This window comes from Spermophilus citellus, assembly GCF_964194105.1.
Source record: "Spermophilus citellus genome assembly, chromosome: 9".
Lineage (NCBI taxonomy): Eukaryota > Metazoa > Chordata > Mammalia > Rodentia > Sciuridae > Spermophilus > Spermophilus citellus.
In genome coordinates, this window is record NC_138191.1 from 5,462,476 (window position 1) to 5,486,242 (window position 23,767).

At 38.3% G+C, this 23,767-nt stretch overlaps 2 protein-coding genes across 6 annotated transcripts in view; both read right to left on the reverse strand.

Moving 5' to 3' along the window:
- The window catches only part of NUP210L (nucleoporin 210 like), a 106,062-nt gene extending 98,384 nt beyond the window's left edge, over window positions 1-7,678 (reverse strand). Inside the window, exons 1-5 of the mRNA XM_081306845.1 lie at window positions 7,547-7,678; window positions 5,965-6,058; window positions 5,270-5,420; window positions 3,852-3,984; window positions 2,459-2,617 (exon numbers count right to left, since the gene is read on the reverse strand). Of these exons, the coding sequence (XP_081162971.1) occupies window positions 2,459-2,617; window positions 3,852-3,984; window positions 5,270-5,420; window positions 5,965-6,058; window positions 7,547-7,571 (562 nt within the window). The 5' untranslated portion in view covers window positions 7,572-7,678. The remainder of the gene's footprint in view (window positions 1-2,458; window positions 2,618-3,851; window positions 3,985-5,269; window positions 5,421-5,964; window positions 6,059-7,546) is intronic.
- A 12,490-nt stretch (window positions 7,679-20,168) lies between these two features.
- The window catches only part of TPM3 (tropomyosin 3), a 30,163-nt gene continuing 26,564 nt past the window's right edge, over window positions 20,169-23,767 (reverse strand). For all 5 annotated transcript variants that reach the window (XM_081306851.1, XM_081306847.1, XM_081306853.1 and 2 more), the window contains one exon: window positions 20,169-21,198. In XM_081306851.1, the coding sequence (XP_081162977.1) occupies window positions 21,116-21,198 (83 nt within the window). In that variant the 3' untranslated portion in view covers window positions 20,169-21,115. The remainder of the gene's footprint in view (window positions 21,199-23,767) is intronic.

The window sequence follows — 23,767 nt, forward strand, 5'->3', positions numbered from 1 at the left end:
GGCTCAGTGGTAAGGCGCTTGCCTAGCACATGTGAAACACTGGGTTCGATCCTCAGCACCATGTTAAAAAAAGTAAATAAAGGTATTGCGTCCATCCACTATATATATATATATATATATATATATATATATATATATATATATATATATATATATATTTACTTATTTTACATATATATGCAAAAAAACCTGTACACTCAGAAAAATGAGAAATTATACCCCATCTGATTCAAATGTATAATATGTCAAGATCATTGAACTATCATGTGTAATTAATTAAAACAAATAAAAAAAAGAAAAATTAAATAAAGAAAGAAAGAAAATAAAGATTGGATAGGTAACTAGGTGCCAAACTAGACTTGGTTCTGATATGTGAATACAATGCTTGTAAAATAAGGAAATTCAGAAATACAATATTCCCTTCATTTTGCATGAAACATCTCCACAATTCTCTAAACCAATTTATTCCTCCATCAAATAAAATATTCTACCTTCAAGTTAATCCTACCTGTGTTCTAAATTTAATTTTCTCTTGCCTGTCAGAAAACTTGCTCCATCAACTGGCTCTCATTTCTCAATATCTTTGCCATGGTCAAATTTTTCCTATTTTAAAAAAGGGTCTTTTCCAATCTTCTACCTCATTTTTCTTTTTGTTTTCAATGCCATTGTGTTTTAATTGACAACTTGCCCCAGGACCTTGTACTTAATATAACCTTACTCAATATCTCCATCGGATTTCACACAGTCTCCTCTTTTTAAGGTCTTCACTTGGTGAAACTCCTCTCTCCTGGTTTTCCTACATTTTATTTTATTGATTAATTGCAGTACTGAGTGCTTTAACCTAGAAGTGCTTTATACCTGAGCCACATCTCCAGCCTTTTTTATTTTTTGATTTTGAGACAGGGTCTTGCCAAGTTGCTTAGGGCTCCACTAAGTTGCCGAGACTGGCCTCGAATTTGTGATCATCCTACCTCAGTCTCCCATCCTGTCACATGCCTGTGATGTGACACGCCAGGCGTGTGACACTGCACCCTGCTCTTTCTTCTTTCCTTTTCTTTCTTTCTTTCTCTCTCTCTTTTTTAACAGGTGCTAGGCAAATTATGAATAGTCACCATCCATGTGCTCAAGAAAGACATAAATAGTCAAGTATAATGTATTTTAATATTTGCTACTTTGTAATAAGTAACTATGCAGACTAGAATATGGAAAAAAATTAGGTTTGCCTAGGGATTTTCATGGATGTGCCTGACACATAGGTAGGGCTCAACATATACTGAATGACTTAGTTTATTTTGTGTTTGTTGACAAATATCCTAGGCACCTTAAAAAACACTAAAGAACAAACAATTTTGGGTCAATAACTCTCTTCAATATGGATCAGACAAATAATAAAAACATCTAGCACATTCTACAAGTGCTGTATCTGTCCAGTTTGGTAGACTCTTACTGAGAGTAAGTCTACTCGGCCCTACATAATCTATCCCTCCCCTACTCTATCACCTCTTCTGCTACTTCCCCCTGATTCACTTCAGTGTAGCCTTATTTTATTCCTCATGTTTCTGTAAGCATACCAAACATGGTTCTGCTTCAGAACCTTTGCAACTGCTATTTCCCCTTCCTGGAGATCTTTCACCCAGATATCTGCAAGGCTTATTACTCCAATGTCACCTTATCAGAGAGGACTTCCCTAACTATCCTGGGTAAAATAGCAGTCTGTATCCTCAGTGTTTTGAACATTGTTGAGCATACAGTAGAAATATAACTGATATTTACTGTAAGAAGTAATTCTTTTTAGATTGAAATATTTAAAAATAGGAAATACTTCCAAATTAAACACTGAAAAAAATGAAGTCCAAATCATATTTATGTATTTTTTTAATTTAAATCTTCATTCTGTTTTGTTTTCCTTAACTATATTAGAGCTCCTTGCCTCTCTCTTTGTTCAATCCTTACAGAGTAGTTTTAGTGAATTTTAAAATTACTCTCAACTCAAATTGTTTAAAAACTTAATTAAATATCTTCTATGGACAATACCATCTTTTCACAATTATCATGTGAAAATAGGAAAGGAAAAATTAAACAAAACTCATGTATGTTCCTCCAAACTCCATTATCCCCAGTCTCCCAATTTTAATTGATGGAGGATACAAATAAGCATTGAAGTCAACAGATCCCAAGTTCCAACTACTCTCCTTTTCTTATCTCTCATTTGTTAGAAATTAAGACAAAAACAGTTCTTTGTTAAAAAAATAATTGAAACACATAGAAAAACAGTGAGTTTGCTTAGTATGCACAAAACCCTCAGTTCAATCCCTAGTACCACAAAAGAAAGACAAAAAGAAAGAAAGATAAGCAGTATATTATAATCAATCTTAATAAACTCTTTACCAAGGAACATGTCTAGTATGCTCAGGAAAGTGTAGATTGGCAGATAAACTTGAACAAAAGAAAAGGATACTTTTGTGAACAAAGACAAGATTAGTTTGGCCTAGTCGGAGGGCAGTCACCGTGGCTGTTCTCTCATCCAGTAAAGCCACTTTCCCAGAAAGAGACCCATTATGTGTAAATCTATGGTCTTGCAATTCCAGTATATAATGTTCCAGGGGAAATTTCACCTCTGTAAGACAAAAAAGACATATAAATGTAATGACAGAGCTACTGTAGAGAATAATGGTGTACCACTGGGTTGTAAGAGGAGAATCAGGAAACAGGCCTTTTTTTAAAATATTTTTTTAGTTGTTGATGAACCTTTATTTTATTCATTTACTTATATGTTGTGCTGAGAATCAAACCCAGTGCCTTACATGTGTGAGGCCAGTGCTCTACCACTGAGCCACAACTCCAGCCCAGAAAACAGGACTTTTTAAGGGTGTTCTTCTGATTTTTCCCCACAATGATGAATTTCTACAGGTAGCCATTTGATTGGGAGTACTACCAATTCCAATTGATTATTGGTATTGTTTGTATTCTTCTTTTTTTTTTGGTACTGGGGATTAAGCCCAGGGACACTCCACCACTGAGCTGTATACCCAGCCCTTTATATTTTGAGGATCTCACCAAGTTGCCTAGGCTGCCCTCAAACTTTTGATCCTCCAGCCCAGGCAACTTAGTGCCACCTCACCCAAGGGTATTGTTTGTATTCTTAAAAACTAATGAACTAGGGGCTGGGGTTGTAGCTCTGCAGTAGTGCACTTGCCTGGCATGTGTGAGGCACTGAGTTTGATTCTCAGCATCACATATAAGTAATAAAATAAAGGTCTATCAATAACTAAAAAAATGTTTTTAAAACTGGGCTGGGGTTGTGGCTCATTGGTAGAGCACTTGCATGCATGAGGCACTGGGTTCAATACCCAGCACCACATTAAAAAAAAAAAAAAAAAAAAAAAAAACTAAACAAAATAAAGATATTGTATCCATCTACAACTAAAATTATTTTTAAAAAACTAATGAACTGCCAGGAATAGCCTGGCATGTACCTATTCAAGATATGGGGCCGGGGCTGGGGATGTGGCTCAAGCGGTAGCGCGCTCGCCTGGCATGCGTGCGACCTGGGTTCGATCCTCAGCACCACATACCAACAAAGATGTTGTGTCCGCCGAGAACTAAAAAATAAATATTAAAAATTCTCTCTCTCTCTCTCTCTCCACTCTCTCACTCTCTCTTAAAAAAAAAAAGATATGGGGCCTATCTCTATTCAGTAGTAGTTCAAGTACAGCAATTACAAAGTACTTTATCACACAATCTAAGAAATACAAGGAAATATTTTTCATATATAATGTGGGGTAGTTGTTTTGTCATCTGCAGAAAGGATCTGAGAAATGTGAGTCACAGGAAAAGATAAATAAACTTACCTGTCGTTCTTCCCTGAACCATTTTTGCAACTTGGTATTTAATATATGCTCCTACTAAGAGATAAATATCATGGGATGGTATAAGAAATATATTTTCCAAAACAAGCAGACGTATCAGTGCTGCTGCCACTTTCTAAAAGAGGAAGGAAAAGAACAGTTTCCATAGGTAAAATCCTCAAGGCCATCTTCCTTGTTAAAAGCTCACTTCCTGGGGCTGGGGTTGTGACTCAGTGGTAGAGCACTTGCCTGGCACGTGGGAGGCACTGGGTTCGATCCTTAGCACCATATAAAAATAAATAAGATGAAGGTATTGTGTCCATCTACAACCCCCCAAATTTTTTTTTAAAAGTTCACTTCTTATATGTTTCTTTAAAGTTTTTAAATAAATATTTTTAAATGCTTTCAAAATCACAAGTATAATTTCATTAGCCTGAAAAGTGACCATGAATCTTACTATTGTAATGATGTTTTAAGTCACTCAGACTATTAAAAAATGAAAACACTTCTAAAAAAGAAATAGGCAAATAGGCAAGTTATGCCAAAGTAAAGAAAGGTAACACCTGTTGATATGCCGCAGAAGTTCTTATAGCCAACCTCCAGTTGACTGACATGCACATCACATCACTTTCTACTCCCTGTTGATCGACTGATTCTTGGGAAGACTTAACCCAACACCAGGTGGTTGGGCTGCTCTCTAGGATCTCTACCACTTGTATTTCTGCCTTATGAAATAAATGCTTACCAAAAGGCATTTGTTTTTCTCAAACTTATTTCTGCAGATATAACTGTAAATTTATATACATTAAAATAAAAAGTGTGGATGTGAAAAGAGAGCTGTTGTTTTTACAAAAAAAAATGAAATGTTTTGAAAAGAAGTTAAAGGCAAGCGGCTAATAAGTGCTATCAAATTAGATGTGGGTTAGAAAAGTGAAGAATTGGGGCAGAAATCCTTGAAAGTTATAGAAGTCTACACTCTGAGTGCATCACATGTCTAAATTTTCACTTGATCATAGAAGAAAATGAAACTAGAAACTGAGGTTTATGTAAGAAAAAGTATGTAGGTTTCTAAACAGTGAATTTATGGCTGAAGAAAGGCTTTGGACCTATATCAAAGGATTGGTAAATAAAATGCTATCATATTTATAATTATAAATAGCTAATATATATTATTCAGAATGTTTTAAGAGAAAATGCCAGGCATATTTGAAATTATAATTGTAATACTCTAAAATGTTTGAGGAACACAAATTTTTTTTTAAGTTTATTCTCTTCAAATGACTTTTCCAATTAAATGATAAACTACTGGCCCAAATCATACTCAGGTTACGTTTCTTATCAGGTTATCATAGATAAGCATAAGCAACTATATCTCCATAGGCAAGATTATCAGAAAAAAGTATATGGCACAAACTTTTTACCTTATAGAATTGTTCATAAATTCTAACTTTTACTATAGCAGCACCAGTCCTAATTCCAGACACCAAAATCACATCTCCTTGTTTCTCTTCATTTTCCATCTCAGCTATATAGTGTGGAGGAGAATATTCTGCTTCAGAGAATTTCAGAATCCTAAAGACATAACATAAAGTTTGCTTTCAGCAGAATCAAACAATACCGTCTTCCAAAAGTCTTAAGAGATTTTAAACACAGTCTCTTTAATGTCTATACAGTATAGAAAGTTTTAAAATTTCTGACTATAAAAAATATTTGTGACTATGGCTAAAATTGTTGTATAACTAAAATTTGGGTTGTCAGGGATCTATTCTTTGGTACTGAATATAAAATTTCATACCATTATCTTACTCTATTTCAGCACATGAAGATAGCTTGAACAACAAAACTGCCAGGAGATACACCTGACTCAAATCATTATATAGTCCTGAGCTCACAGAGGGAATCCTCTACAGTGGCTCAAATTAAGCCATAATAAAGGTACCTACGTATACTATACATCCTTTTGTCAAAGACATTTTCCCTAGTCAATTTATTTGTTTCAAAAAAAAGTCCAGACAGTGGATTATCAAGATTCACACAAATAGTTACTGTTCAGTGTGCCACCCAATGGCAGATGTCTCCTTCAAAGTGAGATGATTTATGTTGGTTTCAAGTTTACCTAATTTTGCTAGACCGTTCCTCTCTTGCTGGGTCGTTATCCTGGGCAATGCTCCACTCAAACATCATCCCTGCCAAACTACTAAAAGTATTTCCTGTAGAGCAAGCCAAATGCAGACAAGATAGAATCACATATTCAAAAATGTTCAGGCATCTTGAACAAGAAAAGAAAACCTAACTAAAATGCTATTTTTATGCCTTCTAAATAACAAATAAAAGGATTAATGAATTGAAACACACATATCTGAGGAAGATTCCTACACAAACAATGTAAGTGCTACTACTGTACAAGCTTTCTTATACAGCAAGAAAATAAACAGGACTCAGTTGATTAAGTTCCAGTTGACATTATGCTGCATTCTTCTTACAGAAAGGTTACCCTATATTTACCTACCTGATGGTTTACCAGCATCCTTAATTCTGATTTCAAATTTTTATAAGAACTAGGTTGCAGAATATTTCATTTTTCAGATTTAAAAAAAAAAAAATTACTCTTGCCAAGTGCAGTGGTGTACATCTGTAATCCCAGAGGCTGGGAGGCTGAGGCAGGAGGATTGCAAGTTCAAAGCCTGCTTCAGCAATTTAGCAAGACCCTAAGCAACTCAGCGAGATCCTGTCTCAAAATTTATAAAAGTAAAAGAGGGCTGGAGATGTATCTCAGTGGTTAAGTGCCCCTGAGTTCAATTCTTGGTAATAAATAAAAATAAATAAATAAAAAATTTAAAATACTCTTTACTAAATAGTTTAAAAAGAAAGTGGTAATAAAATTAGTTTTTTTTTCAATGCTGGGGAGGAAACCCAGAGACTCATGCATAATAAGCAGACCTTGGGCTAAGCAAGCACTCTATCACTGAACTATATTTTTAGCCCTAAATGTTTTTAATACCATATTACAGTATTAGTATAGTATATCTAAAGCAATATAAAATCAGTTTCAAGAAAGACTAACTTAAATATCAAACTTTTTCACAAATTTACATTTAATCCTCCTGGCCTATAAGAAGTAGACTGATCAAAAAGTAGAGCTAACAGTGCTGGGGATGTTGTTCAGTGGTAGAGCTGGTGTGAAGGTCCTGGTTTATGATCCCTAGCATTAAAAGATAAAAGAAAACACAATAGAAAAATTCAAAGTGTTCTTTTTTGGTACTGGGTATTGAACCCAGGGGCATTCAACCACTGAGTAACATCCCCAGTCTATTTTATTTTTTTAAGACCGTGTCTCATTAAGTAGCCCAGGCTGGCCTTGAACTTGCAATCCTCCTGCCTCAGCTCCCAGTCACTAGGATTATAGGCATGTGCTACCACACCCACATCTATAGAGACCATCAACAGAAGCTCAGCAGCAGAATTTAGATATTTAAGAAAAGTTCAGAGATAATTAATAGGATGGTTTATGTGAGAATGTAGCTAATACATGAACATACTCAGAATCATTAATTCCTTATCTACATGAGCTCCAAATGGGAAAATAAGTCTTATTTCCAATCTACTTTTATCACTCAAGCTCCTGTCTCCATGAGCTAAACTTAAAATAATATTACTTTATTTTAGGTAATTTGGTTGAATCCTCTGAAGTTCTTTACCTTCAGCATCCAATGCCCTCACCATCAGTTCCAGAGGTGAATCATCTACATAGAGTTCCCGGGTCCGAGATATAATTTCAATGCTGTCTATCACATCAACCTTAACATCACAGCGTAGTTCATGATCAGTCACTTCAATGTATCAAAAGAAATGAGTATTTAATTCAGTAATTCATTAATGTTTTAAATGTTTCCAATACTCAAAGCATATTCTAACGTTTATAAGAAAAGAAGACTGTGATGGACACTTTTACACACAGAAGAAAATGGCATAATGACAGGATCTAAGAATTTCTGTTGATAATTAAAGACATAAACCACTGATTTATAATGATGTTTTCATTCATGAAAAAATTAGAAAAATAGAGTTTTAAAATAGCGAGTAATAGCAGGGAGTGGTGGCACATGCCTGTAATCCCAGCTACTTGGGAGACTGAGATAGGAGGATCGCAAATTCAAAGCCAGCCTCAGCAATTTAGTGAGGCCCTAAGCAACTTAGCAAGACCCTGCCTCTAAATAAAATATAAAGAAGGGCTTGGGGGCTGGGGATGTGGCTCAAGTGGTAGCGTGCTCGCCTGGCATGTATTTGAGAATTATCATGGTTGCCTCATTCTGCTGTTTTAACTATACATTTTTAGTTTCAGCCTCATTCACAAGAAACAAAAAACAAGATAACTATCACTAGACTATCCACAATTACTAATACATATCAGGGGCAAACTCTGTCCCTAGCATATGCCTGCTTTTTGAATTTTAAAATCAAAGGAAGGGCTGGGGTTGTGGTTCAGAGGTAGAGTGCTCACCTAGCATGTGTGAGGCACTGGGTTCGATCCTCAGCACCACATACAAATAAAATAAAGATATTGTGTCCACCTATAACAAAAAATAAATATTAAAAAAAATCAAAGGAAAATGTTAATCAGATAACATAGGCAAATGCCCCTCAAGAAAGGCTAAGGTTTATCAAAATAGGCTTATTTCAGGAAATGGTATAGTTCTTTCACAAGCAACATTAAAAACTGGATTAATCATCCTGAAATTACTTTTCTATATACCCTATAGCTGAACAAATAAGTAAATATGCTGTAGGTAAGGAAGGTGAGGTTTCTCCCTTTCTCCCTGAGAAAGAAGTTGCAAATAAGCAAGAGGGGAAGGCTAGAATGAATTCTGTGGTACAGGATGTGATATGCAGATAGATAGGGAAATAAATGTAGATATGTGTGTATATAGAGGTTAGTACACATACATATATTTCCTAGTTCTGTCTGCTCAGAGGACCTAGGAGTGACATTTCAGTAGCAACAGGCACACTTATGTCCAGATCTTGGTTTCTAAATATAATTCTTTAACAAAACGAACCATAACTCTCTGAGGAAATGGTTACTCATGGAAAATAGAAGATGAATCTAATTCATCTTGTAGAATTAAAAAGGAAATATTTAAAAATAAATAACAAAATAAAAGATAGGGGCAAGTTCAAAGGACACAGGAGCTAAGCTGAAAGAGCTCTCAGTTGGAAAAAATAGAGTAACAAAATAACTTATGAAGCATTGCATGATAACCCCCCAAATAAAATAAATATCCATGAATCATACTGATGTAAATAATAAATAAAGGAATAACAGAAATTATTCATGAGATGTAAGACATCTTTCTTTCAGAAAAACACTAGTTAAGAGCTGGGGCATATGCCTGTAATCCCAGCTACTCATGAAGTGGAGGCAAGAGGATAGCAAGTTCCAAGCCAGACTCAGCAATTTAGATCCTATCTCAAAAATGAAATAAAATAAAAAGGGCTGGGGATGTAGCTCAGTAGTAAAGTGCTATTGGATTCAATCCTCATTACCCCCACCCCCAACAAAACAACAACAACAAAACAACCAGAAGAATACCAGTTAATAAATACAGAAAGAATAAGGGGAATAGAAAATTCCATCGAACACACAATAATAAAATTCATGGATAAATGCTAAAAATGAGAATGTAAAACCCTAAGGAGAAATAAAATATATCTAAGTATCTTCCCTAAAACTGTGGTAGTGAATATATGAAGGTGAAGCTTAGTTCTCCCTTCTTTTATTGTGGTGAGATATGGTCTCACTAAGTTACCCATGCTGATCTGGACATTGTGGGCTCAAGAGATCCTCCTGCTCATCTCTCAAGGAGTAGGCACTACAGGCATGTGCCAGTATTCCCAGCTTAGTGATTATTTTTAATTAATAGAGTATGGGAAGGGGAAAATGGAAACTTTATAGTGGGGAAACCTAAGAGACACCACCTTAACTAGGAGATCAAAGTTCAGATCACCAGTGGTAATTCATGTTGATATCATATACTCCTTAATATAATGAAGCAAGAAGGGCTCTTCATGTTGTGAACAACCAATAAAAAAAATAAAATTAAAAATTAAAAAATTAAAAAAAAGAAGGGCTCTTCACATCTGGATATTTTCCCCCAAAAAAATCCATAACCTAGACAAAACATCAGACAAACTAAAATGGAGAGATATTATATAAAACACCTGACCAACAGACCTTAAAGTGTCAAAAGTGACCAAGAAATTGTTACAGATCAGAGGAGATTGAGGAAACACGACAAGTTACCTGAGTAATGTAGTATCTTACATGGACTCCTAGAGTAAAAAGAGGTCACTAATGGAACATTAGTAAAAACTGGGTTAAGGTATATGAAAACTCTGTGTACTTTCTTTTCATCTTTTCTCTAACTCTAAAATTATTTTAAAATAAAAATAATCGGGCTGGGGATGTGGCTCAAGCGGTAGCACACTCGCCTGGCATGCGTGTGGCCCGGGTTCGATCCTCAGCACCACATACAAAGATGTTGTGTCCGCCGAGAACTAAAAAATAAAGATTAAAAAAAAAATTCTCTCTCTCTCTCTCTCTCTCCCTCTCTCTCTTTAAAAAAAATAAAAATAAAAAAATAAAATAAAAATAATCTTCTACTTGATTAATGTTTAAATGAAAAACAAAACCTGAAATAAAAGAATTAAAAACCAAAACATGGAATCAATGGACAAGAGCCAAGAGAAGTTGAAATCTCACAGGGTCTGCTGGTAGATGCCATTAAGGAAGTGTACCAGGTATGGCAAAGGAAGGAAGGAAGGGCGGGAGGGAGGAAGGGCGAGCTTAGATAATACCTACACTAGATAATTAGGCACTAGATAATCTAGCAATAAATGGGAAATTAAATCCCTTTCTTCAGTGGAGAAATGTACATGGCAATGAGAGAACAAAAGCTGCCATGACCTTACATAAAAATATGAAAAGCCTTGTGCACATAATGCCTACTCATCTGACTATTTCAATTGCAGGAAGCTTTTTAATACAAGGCCATGGATCCTAAAGAAAAAAACAATTACTTTGGATGACTTACAAGTAAATTTTGAGTGATTAGGAAAATTTTCATTTAACTTACTTGCTTTTAAAGTGAAAAGTAAACAAATAACTTTATTAAATAATATAACAAACATTTTACAGGTCCTGAAGTATACTTCAGGTCCATACTGGAGTTGGGTAATAAGAAAGAAAAACAATTGGGCTGGGGTTGTGGCTCAGTGGTAGAGTGCTTGCCTCACATGTATGAGGCACTGGGATGGATCCTCAGCGTCATACAAAAATAAATAAATAAAGGTACTGTGTGAAAAAGAAAGAAAGAAAAATGCCATAGAAAAAAGGAGAACTGATCTAGGGAGATGAAAAAAGAAGACCACAAAAAAACAAGAGAATGAAACCAGAATTGAGAGAACCAAAGGAACACAGAACCATAAACAAAAAGAGGGAGCAGAAACTATAAACTTCTGTCTTTCCTAACCTCCATACTTACTCCAGCTTCCAAATCAACTCCTTTTTTTGTTTGTTTGTTTGGTTGGTTGTTTTGGGTTTTGGTTTTATACTGAGGATTTAATTCAGGACACTTTACCACTGAGCCACATTCCTAGCCCTTTTTAATTAATTAATTAATTTTTTAGTTTTCGTTGGACACAACATTTTTATTTTAATTTTATGTTGCCGAGGATTGAACCCAGCGCCCTGCGCATGCCAGGCCACTTGAGCCACATCCCCAGCCCTCCTAGCCCTTTTTATTTTTTATTTTGAGACAAGTTCTCAATAAGTTGCTGAGGGTCTTACTAAATTGTTGAGGTTGGCTTCAAATTTGCAATCCTCCTGTCTCCAGGATTCCTGTCTCCCGCATTCCAGGATTACCACCAGCATGTGTCACCATGCCTAGGCCAACTCCTTGATTATACTCCACTGCTGCAACTAGTCAATCGGTAAATACTTACTGAACACTTACCAAGTGCTATGCACAATGCAAAAAGTACTGATAATCCCATTCTGTTTTCCTATCCAAACTGATCAGTTGTCCAAATATTTTCATCCTCTATGTGAACTTTTTCACCTAAATTATGCCATCATCTCCAAACTCCTCTAGGTGCTCTGTACTCAAAGGCTAGATTTCCCACTATAAAAATGCATATTCAGCCAGTCAAAATAGTCTTTATTTTTTGTGTCTGTGTGAAAACCAAGATCTCTCCCTCACATTTGCAGATCCACAACCCTTTTTATAAGCCATGTGTGTTCTCTGTATTATTATTAACTATTTTTTAGCATTTGCCTATAAGTTATTAAAGATTGATGCCTCTAGTTCTTAAAAAAATGCATATTCATATATTCATGAAATACTACTGGTAAGATACAGAAAAGTTGCCTCTAAGAAAACAAGGATTGAAGAGATATTTACATTTCACCCTTTAATCTTTTGTATTTTTTTCTTTTTAGTTGTAGGTGGACACAATACCTTTATTTTGTTTAGTTTTATGTGGTGTTGGGGATTGAACCCAGGGCCTCACACATGCTAGGCAAGTGTTCTATCACTGAGCCACAACCCCAGCCCTAATCTTCTATATATTTTGAATGTTCAAATCTAGGTAATACTTAGTCATAAAGAAAAAAAAAATCAAAAGAAATCTAGAAATCTAGCATTCTTACAACATGGAACATGCCCAACTCAGGTCTCTTACCTTTAATCATCATCTGTCATAGCCACTTGATTTCATTACCAAACATTATCAAAAATCATCTCGAACAAAATTCTTTTATTTATTTATTTATTTATTTATTTGATATTGGGGATTTAACCCAGAGGCACTTTATCACTGAGCTATATTCCCAGCCCTTTTTGTTTTTTATCTTGAGACAGGGCCTTGCTAAATTGCTGAGGTGGGCCTCAAATTAGCAATTCTCCTGCCTCAGCCTCCTGAGTCACTGGTATTACAAGCCTGGCTCATGAATAAGATTTGAGGTGCCTAAACACCAATGGGATGCTCAATGTTTTTCCCTCATAGGTACCTTATAAAGAGCAGGTAACTCAATGAATATTTGTCAAAAGAATGAACAATTTTTCTTGGGCATGTTCTTCCCTTTGAAAATGAAGTCTTTCACCCCTTTCAGACTGCCCATTTCCCTTCAGATAGGAATGTCCCTGGTAGGTCATTGATACCGGCATTTATCATTATAAGCCTGTGTCATCTATATGAACAATTATATTAGTAGTACAATTAGGGAAGATGATTGTTGTTTGGTATGGGGAGTGAACCCAGGGGTGCTCTACCACTAAGCTACATCCCCAGACCTTTTTATTATTTGTATTTTCAGAAAGGCTCTTGATAAATTGGTCAGACTGGCCTCGTTTGCAATCCTCCTGCCTTAGCCTTCAGAGCTGCTGGGATTACAGGTATGCACCAGGGAAAGGTTACTGAAATGTACTTAGTTTTGGAATATTTTCTATAAGTCAAATAAATTAAAATTGAAGCCATATTTGACATTTTTCCTAGTCTTGTGTGAATGAATCTTTTGTGTATGTGTGTGGTGCTAGGGATCCAACCCAGGGCTGCTCTACCACATATCCAGTCTGAATCTTTTGATATCAGCATGAATTAATGTAGTTTAAAAATAGCTACATGGGGCTGGGGATGTGGCTCAAGTGGTTAGGTGCTCGCCTGGCATGCAGGGGGCACTGGGTTCGATCTTCAGCAGCACATAAAAATAAAGATGTTGTGTCCACCGAAAACTAAAAAAAATATATTAAAAAAAACATAGCTAAGTGACCATTCAATGCTGCTGCTTCTGATCACTATATCCTCCTCTATCCCTCTATCCTTTGTAGCTAGTTCATATAACATGGTCACAAAGACTCATCTTTGAGAATTTTCTTCATATTTTGTGGATTCTTAGGTACCTTTTTCGTTTTTTTAAACATATATTTATTTTTTTGTTTTAGGTGAACATACAATATCTATATCTCATTTTTACACAGTGCTGAGGATCAAACCCAGTGCTCACACATGCTAGGCGAGCACTCTACAACTGAGCCACAACCCCAGCCCAGTACTTTTATTTTTCTTTTGCCATACTAAAGATTGAACTTGGGGAAACTCTGCCACTGAGTGATATTCCCAGCCAATTTTATTTATTAATTTTGAAAAGGGTCTCCCTAAATTGCCCAGGCTGACCTTGAACTTGTAATTCTTTTGGCTCAACCTCCTGAGTCACTGAAAATACAGGCATGTGCTACCATGTCCAGTTTAGACACTCTTTTTTTTTATATATATTTTAACATCTATGAAGTTGAGATTTTGTTTTATTTCTGTTTTTTGTTTGTTTGTTTTGTTTTTTTGTGGTGCTGGGGATCAAAGCTAGGGCTTTGCACAGAATAGGCAGGCACTCTACTCTTGAGCCACTCTTTTGGTTAAGATTCATCTTATAATTGATGTCATCTTACAATTTCTATCAGTCAGGCAGTAGTCATGACTTAATTATCATTGACAGCACATATGAGAATGTTAAAAGGACCAGCATCAATATTTGTAGAATTAGTATTGGTATTTAGAAGAAAATCTGGTGGACAGTAGCAGAGGACTCTTGCCTCTTAGATACCAAAAAGTTAAGAGGAGGGATGGAAAGGTGGTGCTAGCAATCTGGAAACAAAAAGAGATTAGTATTATCTAACTGCAAAGTGAATTTAAGAGTAGCTTTGAGGCTCGGTTGGGTGGTACAGGCCTGTAATCTCAGTAACTAGGAGGCTGAGGCAGGAGGATCACAAGTGAGGCCAGCCTGGGCAACACTGAGACCCTGTTCCAAAAAAAAAAAAAAAAAAAAAAAAACGGAGCTGGGGGTGTTACCCAGTGGTAAATAAAACACTCCTGAGTTCAATCCCCAGTACTTGAAAGAAAAAGAAAAAGAGGCATTTTTGTTTTTGTTTTAAAATTGATTCTTTTAAGAAATGCTGCATTATAGCCAGGGACAGTGGCCATACCTGTGACCCCTGCTACTTGGGAGGAGGAAGCAGGAGGTGCACAAGTGAGGCCAAACTGGCAATTTAAAGAGAACGTATCTTGGGCTGGGGCTGGGGCTCAGTGGTAAAGCGCTTGCCCAGCACATGTGAGGCCCTGATTCAATCCTCATCACCTCATAAAGATAAATAAATAAAGAGACCATATCTCAAAATAAAAGAAAAGGGCTGGGGTATAGCTCAGTGATGAAATGCTTGTCTAGCATTGTATGTATGCCCTGAGTTCAATCCCTATTACTGCAAAAAATACATATAAATAAATGAATTTTAAAAGCTGTAGAGATATTTCCAGCCTATCAAGATGGAAATGAGGGCTGGGAATATGGCTTAAGCGGTAGCGCGCTTGCCTGGCATGCGTGAGGCCCGGGTTCGATCCTCAGCACCACATACAAACAAAGATGTTATGTTCGCCGAGAACTAAAAAATAAATATTAAAAATAAATTCTCTCTCTCTCCCCCCCTCCGTCTTAAAAAAAAAAAAAAAAAAAAAAAAAGATGGACATGAAGTGCTAGAAATGCAGGGATACCAAGACTCCTGTCCTGATTTGAAAAAAAATAGCATTTCTTGAGAGCTCTAGCCTAAAATAGAATACAGTAGGGCTTCTCAAACTTTATTATGTATAAAAATGACCTGGGGCAGGGGTAGTAAGAGTAATCAGTGGTAGCATATGCTCATGAGGTCCTGTATAAATAAATACAATTTAAAAAATAGAAAAGAAAAGTCAGACAGTGGTTAAGCACCCCTGAGTTCAATACCCAAATAGGAGCCAGGTGTGTGCTTTGTAGTCACTGTGACTACAAATATATAATCCCAGTGACTACACACAATCCCATGGACTACAAAATATATAAATAATTTAAAAATAAATTTTTAGATAAACAAATGAATAATAAAAATAAAGAGAGGCTGCACGTGGTTCTCAGTGGTACAGTGCTTGCCTAACATGTGCAAGGCCCTGGGTTTGATTCCCATTACTGAAAAAACAAACAAATAAATAATAAATAAAAAGAAAAAAAGAATTATCTGGGGAAAGAAAGGAAAAATAAAAACAACCACCGAGAAAGCTTATTAAAACACAGGCCTGTAGGCCTACCCCAGAGCTCCTGATGTAGATGACTGGAGACAGAGCCTGAGAATTCATGTTTCTAATAAGTTCTCATGTGATTCTGGTGATGCCAATGATTCATGTTGATAACCCCCACTTTTGATTTAGTTTTTGTTGGGGACTAAACCTAGAGGGGCTCTACCACTGAGCTACACCCCAGCCCTTTTTATTTTTTATTCTGAGACAGGATCCAAGTTCACCATGCTGGCCTCCAATTTGTGATCCTTGTGGCTCAGCTTTCCAAGTAACTGGCGTTTTAGGAATGCACTACCACACATGATCTTTGTATTGCCTTATCCCTTATTCTAGACTAGCTTCGGACCTACCACCTAAATTGGTTCTAGATGATGATTACTTCCTCCTCCCTATATTGATTCAAACAATTAACATTTCCATGGTATAAGACACCATGAAAGACGCTGTATATACCAAAATGGAAAAAAAAAAAAGTCAGATATGATGCCACAATCAGGGATTATACTGCAGGCATTCCTTTTTCCACCTCTTATTATCCGAAGCTAATACCATTTGCATTACTCATCTATACAAGATATCAGACCATTCATTCTATCCCAAAGTGTTACAGTTTTTGCTCTCAACATACCTATTTCTCGAGCAAGAATAATACTGCTGAGGCGTATGGGTTGGGTAGATTCAGCAATAAGTACAGCTCTTTGGGAACATAAGGTGCCATTTTCATATAAAGGCTCAACAGTTACTGCGTCATGATGGGTGGAATGCCTGCCAGAACAAAATACTTCAGAGTGTAAGATACATGGGTCAAAGCTAATTTTTTTGAAGAGATTTCTATATGTCTTCCATTTTACATACTACTGGGCAAACTAAAATGACACTCTTTAAAGTAGGAACATTTGCTGGGCACAATGGCACCAGCCTATAATCCCAGGAATCAGGAAACTGAGGCAGGAGGATGGCAAGTTTGAGGCCAGCCTCAGCAACTTAGCAAAACCCTATCTCAAAATAAAAAATAAAATAAAAAGGACTGGGAATGTAGTTCAGCAGCAAAGCACCTTTGGGTTCAATCCCCAGTATCAAAAAATAAATAAATAAAGTAGGAACATTGATTAGGGACACAGGATCAAAATGGGAGAGATGATCAGAACTTTTTCCCAGTGATCTTTTGTGCAATGTTCCCTAAATTATATTCTTCCCTCAAAATTTAAAATAAGATCAATGTTAAAATAAGATTAATTCATGGATGGAGTTAGAGAAGATAATGCTAAGTAAAGTTAGCCAATCCCAAATAACCAAATGATGAATGTTTTCTCTGATATAAGGAAGCTGATTTATAGTGGGATAGGGCGAGGGAGCATGGGAAGAACTCTAGATAGGGCATAGGGGTTGGAGGGGAAAGGAAGGGCATGGGGTTATAAATGTGGAATGTGAGGATCATTATTATCCTAAGTACATGTATGAAGACACGAATTGGTGTGAATATACTTTGTACACAGAGATATGAAAAATTATGTTCTATATGTGTAATAAGAATTGTAATGCATTCCATTTTCATATATAAATTTTTTAAAAATTAATTCTTCCCTCCATCTGTAAAAATAGCACTGATGTTATATTTCCAGGACTGATTATATTTCTGAGAGACAGGACTTTCCCATACTTTAAGAAATGATTTTTTCTAATCCTAGAAACTGGGCTGCTATCTTAGATGGAAAAGTTGGCTAAATAATGAGGTGTGAATCCAACACAAAATGCGAAAAAAATTAATATTTCTGGATGGACGGAAGAAATAGTTTTCAATTCTGGGAAGATTCCTTGCATCATCCTCTAAGTCAGGAAATACATCACACTGGGTCACTTTATAAGCCTAATTCCCCTACTTCCTCATAAAATGAAAGGTGAATTCTTGGAAAACACCCCATTGCTTCTTTTAAGAAACAGTAAAGGGAAATCTGCTCCATTTAGGATGAATGCTCTGGTGTCTCAGAGCTCACTTTGGTTGGGTTCCCTCGCTGCTTGGATAACCACAGAACTTAATAGGTTCTTCTCCCACACCACAAAATCACGTCTTTCCATCTTTAGTCAAGGTCACTCAATATTCCAGAGTTGAGAACCCCTTGTCCTCAAATTTCCGGCGAGCGAGGCTCCTTGAATAAGGGCGAACAACATAAAAGTTGTCCCGGGCAGCTCTCCCCTCCACACCAGATGGTCTTCCAGGAAGCTTTACCCTCTGTGGCCTCGAGCTCCGGATTCCTCATAAACTGGGGACCAACAGTACTGCTCCAGACTGAACAAAGTCGGTCGGTTAACCCAGGAAAAGCGCTTGGTTCCGCGGGGTTCCAGACCCTCTGTGGGGAGCAGCCGCAGGGGACCTTCCCTCCCGGAACCAGCCCGTTTCCTGACCCAACAGCTCTCGCGCGGGTAGGGCACACCCCACGCAGAAGGTGGGCCTGTCACGCCCGGCGACCGCGCAGCCCTCCTGTGGGATCTCCCGGAGCCGCGCTCCGTCCTCGCTAGGAGGGACCGGGTGCGTGAGGACAGACCCCACCATCCCTCACCAGACGTAGCAGCCCCGCTGTGCCTCCAGCAGGAAAGGCACCCGGCCTGGCTCCCGGCCAAAGGGCAGCAACACCTGCGGCACGTTAAGTTTGTTGGCGAGGGTCCCAAACAAGGCCAGTGACAGGCACAGGAGGCGACCGAGAGGCACGCAGCAAAGGAGCACCGTGGCTCCGAGGTTTATCATGGCGACCGCCAGACCTCAGGTTCCCGCGCCGTCAGAGCGGCGCGTCCGCAGCCACAGCAGCCAATCGGAAGGCTCTACGTTAGCAGGAGGCGGGATATCTGGCCGACTGGGAATTGTGGGAATTCAACACTTAGACCTTCCCCAACTTTTGCTGAAGTTTTAGGAACTTAAAGGGCTACCTTCCTAGATTTGCACTTCGCAGTGTTGGGAGTGTAGCTCAGAGTGCTGGCCTCGCGTGCTTACCTGCTTAAGGCCGGGGTGGGGGGTGTTGATACCCAGAAAACCACCCCGCCCCCTGCCAAAAAAAAAAAAAAAAAAAGTATGGCAGGTTTTTTCAATAGTAAGGAACAAGCAGAAATGTATAACAAACATTTCTCCAAGCTTAACTTCTCATTCCGCTGTCCATTGTTTGGCTCCTAGATTGAAAAAAAAAATTTTTTTTTTTTTTGCAATAATTTCCAGTCAGTACTGTTCTATGCCTGTAAACGGAAAAATTTCCAGTCTATAAACAGCTGGACTTTGTCAAGGGAGCTCTGTAATTTTAACTAGGAAGTCAGATACACATCACACTTCAAGGCCAGAGTGCAGGAAATGCCAGTCTCAAAGGCAGCTTTGAAAGCCATCCACTCATACAGCCTGTCTCTAAGCAAATACTTTGGGAGCACTTGTTAAATTAATGTGTTTTCTCCAAATATCCAGTAAGGTATTAACTGAAAGACTCACCTAGGAACAGTCTACTAAAACCACACACTTTACTTCCAATCTTCACTTTGCCCTGACAATACATGTTATCCCCATTTTACAAGACAACCCTAAATGATTTACATCAGGAAATACAATTAGGAATTTTGAGAGCTATGTTTGAAGCCAGTCTTTGTCTATGTTAAATCCTGTTGCTACCACGCAATGAGATCTGATTTTTAGCTCAAACCTCACAACTCCTATGGAAAAAAGCACATTTGGTTTAATAAATAAAACTCAAGTAGATCTGAAGTTTGGAGGGACTGGTTCTTTATTTCAAAAAGACACTTGTCAATATTCAGTATCAAAACAGTTGCACTATTGTTTGTCTTTCTCCCAACTGGCCCCAAAGAGACCACAACAAAGGAGAATACATTTTAAGCCAATAAGCTGCAGGATGTACACCTAACAGACCTCACGAAACCTCACCTAAAAAAGTGGGGATTGGGCTGGGAAAGAAACTTTGAAAGATCAGCACACTGCCAGCCCAGACTGCAGGACTCTCACAGCCAAACGAGGTGGCCAGGTACCCCACCCCAAAGATGCAGTTTCAAAATAATATAAAATTTAAAAAGTTGTGTACATAAGCTATTCAAGATTCTCCAGCACTGACTGATACAAAGCACAATGAGATGGCACTTTTAGATACAGCAGCTTCAGACCCAGAAAAGGGTGATGAGATGAGTTCATATGGCTAAATCAGTGGCCAAAACATAATTTTCTTTCTTTCTTTTTTTTTTCAAGCAAGCAGGAGAGCAATTAAGTGGTCACGAAAGATTAAGGGGCCCATGATCCATTCTGTGAACACTTGGGAAGTGGGTAGAGATGGGAGAAAAATTTGGTCTCAAGGCTAAGAATATGGCTCAGTGGTAGAGCATTTGCCGAACAAGCACTAGGCCCTGGGTTCAATCCCCAGCACCAGAAAAACAAAAAGTCTCAGAGGTCTCACCATGTTAATTTGGTCATTTCTGATGAAAAAAAGTAAAAAATAAGAATACAGTTGTCTAAAGATACCTTAAAGCTAAAAATAAAACAAAACCTGAATAGCAAGGTTTTTGTTTTTTTTTTGGCTAACTCCTCTTGGAATCACCTTTCTGGTTTGGCTAGTACTTTGCACAGAGCAATGAGGTTTGCCATAGTAGAGTCTTTCCCTGGGCTCTGTTTGGCTCTCAGTAAGGCAGGCCCATTCCTCTTTTCCTCCTCTAAGGAGAGGGCAATAGGGATTAGGCTGGAAAGTTACCTTCCAAAAGTGAGAAGGGAATTAGATTGCTGCTTCAGAGCTATGAAATTATTTGGAATGTTTTACAAATGGTTACTGTAACAACAAAAAAAGTAATTACAAAATGTGTACATCACAACATGCTTTTAAAGACACTTTGCGTTGTGCTCACATTCCCTTAAATGCTGTTCCCAAAGGTGCTCAGCCTCTAGCCCAGCTGGAATCTCTGGGAAGAAGCAGAGACAGTTTGGTGAAAAAGACAAGGGGGTAGGGGGTTGGGGGGGTGTTGAAAGGAGAAAGCAGCCTTCCAGTTAAAGATCAGCCCTCAGTTTCAAGGTCAGCTTCGGGCTGGCTGGCCTCAGGCGGAGTCAGGGTCAGAGGGAGGAGCAGCAGCAGGGCGGGACTGGGGAGCTCTACATCTCATTCAGGTCAAGCAGAGTCTGGTCCAGCATCCTTTGTGTACAGAGGTGCTCCTCTTTGGTGCATTTCAGCTTATCTAATGGGGATAAAGGAGAGAAGTTATCAAAAGTAAATTTCCGGGTCTGTTCACTCTCTGGACTTGGTCCTGCTTCAGGGAAGCTGCAGACTAAGAAAGCAGCTGCCTTCTCAACCACAACAGTGAGCTATTGCCTCACTGGGTTTGTGCAGGGCCCCTGGCTTGCCTACTGAAGTTGCAAAGTTGCTAAGTAGCTGTACTTCCTGGGGGAGGGAGTGGAGGACCTTATCAGCCATTTCCTCTCCCTCCCACACCCAACCAAGGCTTTCAATTTCAGTCACTGAAGGAGCAGGCCTGAAGCTTCAGCCATCCACTCTTCCAGGTTTTGTGCAGGGAACAAATATCTTCTTGAAAAGGTTCACTGCAGTCTAACCGTTGCAAACAAGGATGGACATATTTCTACCAGTGAAACACCAGAATCTCAACTTGAAAAGAGCATAGGAAATCCTCATGTACTACATGTTTTCTCTAAAAAGTAAAGGGGAAAGAAATAGTTGGTGGGATAAATAAACAAGCCCTCATGGCTAAGCCAAAGAAAACAAAGCCAAGAATACTTTCTAGACATATACTTAGTTGTTGCCGAGCCATTAGCCAGAACTAGCCTGTGACAAGTTACTTGCAATTAAACATAAAACCAGGAAAAGGAAGCAAGAGGGGAAATATTAGGAAGAAAACTGGTGGCTAACCATCAAGGAGCACCTCATCTATTAAGCAAGCAAACCTGAGTGCTCTAAGGAGGGGAGGAAAATATTCAAACCTTCACTCAGAGAAGGTGATGGCAACAAAGATCCATATTCATATCCCACACCCTTCTTTCCCTTCCCTTTTTTCCACCCAGTCGGAAGGGCCCATCCTTGAGCCTGCAGATGAAGCAGTTACAACATCTCGTAAAGTCAGTCTCTTTATTGTTAGAAAACATCCATGCAAAAGAACATATCCTATAGTCAGTGCACACATGAAAGAGCAGCAGTGAAACGGGAGAAAAGTTTTCACTATAATCTCGGGCCCTTTCCTTCATAACTCATCATCTCTTTTATTTTTTTTTAATTTTTAATATTTATTTTTTAGTTCTCGGCGGACACAACATCTTTGTTGGTATGTGGTGCTGAGGATCGAACCTGGGCTGCACGCACGCCAGGCGAGCGCGCTACCGCCTGAGCCACATCCCCAGCCCTCATCATCTCTTTTAAAGGGATAAAAATGCAGTATCCAACTGTTCTAACTTAACAATGCGGTTAGGAAATCAACAGTGTTCTAACTGCCCCAATTAAAAAGCAACTTGCTTAGGGCAAAATAATAACTTTTTAAAAGACAATCAGCTTTTTTTGCTGGGGTCCAGGTCAGTGGTTTACTGGGCATCTGTGAGCCCTGCCCATCAGTCACACAGATCATGCAGCGTTAGCTTCAGCTCATTAGAAAGCAGGCGGTTTCGCTCAAGTTGGCTGTAGAGACGCTCTGCAGCAGCAACGGAGGAGAGGAGGGAAAACAAGAGAAGGAGAGGAGAAAGAGGAGGAGAAAGAGAAAAAGGGAAGGTTAGTAAAGTACCAGAAGTAAATCTGAGTCTTTCAACTAGCTGGTTGGTATATGTAACATGCATCTGTAAGGTAGGATGGATGCAAGGAGGACTCAGACAGAGGGCAGCAAGAGTCAGTCAGTTGGTGGAAAGACCAACAGAGAAATCAGAAATTTGGACTGACAAGTTGGTTGGACAACATTTTGAGGGAGAAAAAAATTACCTCCTTCACTGTATTTATTCCCTGGGTTGAGAAACTGAGACAAGTGAAAACAGGGCAAAGAGGGAAGATGCGCTGGCTTAGAAGAAATGCATTAATAACCAGGGTTTGAAGGGAACGGGACAGTTGAACATTTTGCTGTAAAAGCATTCAACACAACATTACACATAGCAGATTGGGATAAATATTCCCACCCACTCAAGTCTACATTTTTTTTTTTGGGGGGGGGGGTTTGCTGGAGATTAAACCCAAGGGTGTTTTACCACTGAGTCACATCCCCAGCCCCCCACCTTTTCTTGAAGTGCTGGGGATTGAACCCAGGGCCTTGTGTATACAAGACAAGCACTCTACCAACTGAGCTATATCCCTAGCCCTTTTTTATTTTGAGAACAGGGTCTTACTAAGTTACTGAGCATCTCGCTATGTTCTGGCTACAAACTTAAGATCTTCTCACCTCAGCCTCCAAACTCTTTGGGATTACAGGTGTGTGCCACTGTACCCAGACAAATACTTTTTCTTGTGTGATAAACCCATAAGAGGCCTATCCAATCCATATCCAATTTTCCCTTATTTTCTAAATAAACAGTGTGCCTAGTCCATGCAAAGATCTACTACTACTCTGCTCCTTATTTTCATCCTCCTTTCCAGCTATAGGTGATCACAGGATCCAGTTCTGGCCAATGAGATATAGAGGAAGAATCTGCTGGGAACTTCTTAGAAAACTTCAGCTCTCCTTCTTGCCTTAAAAATGGGAGCTAATTATTTTAACCTTTAAGAGAATCAAAGAAACTCCAGCTATATCTTGACTATAGTCATTCATAGCTAGACCTATTAAG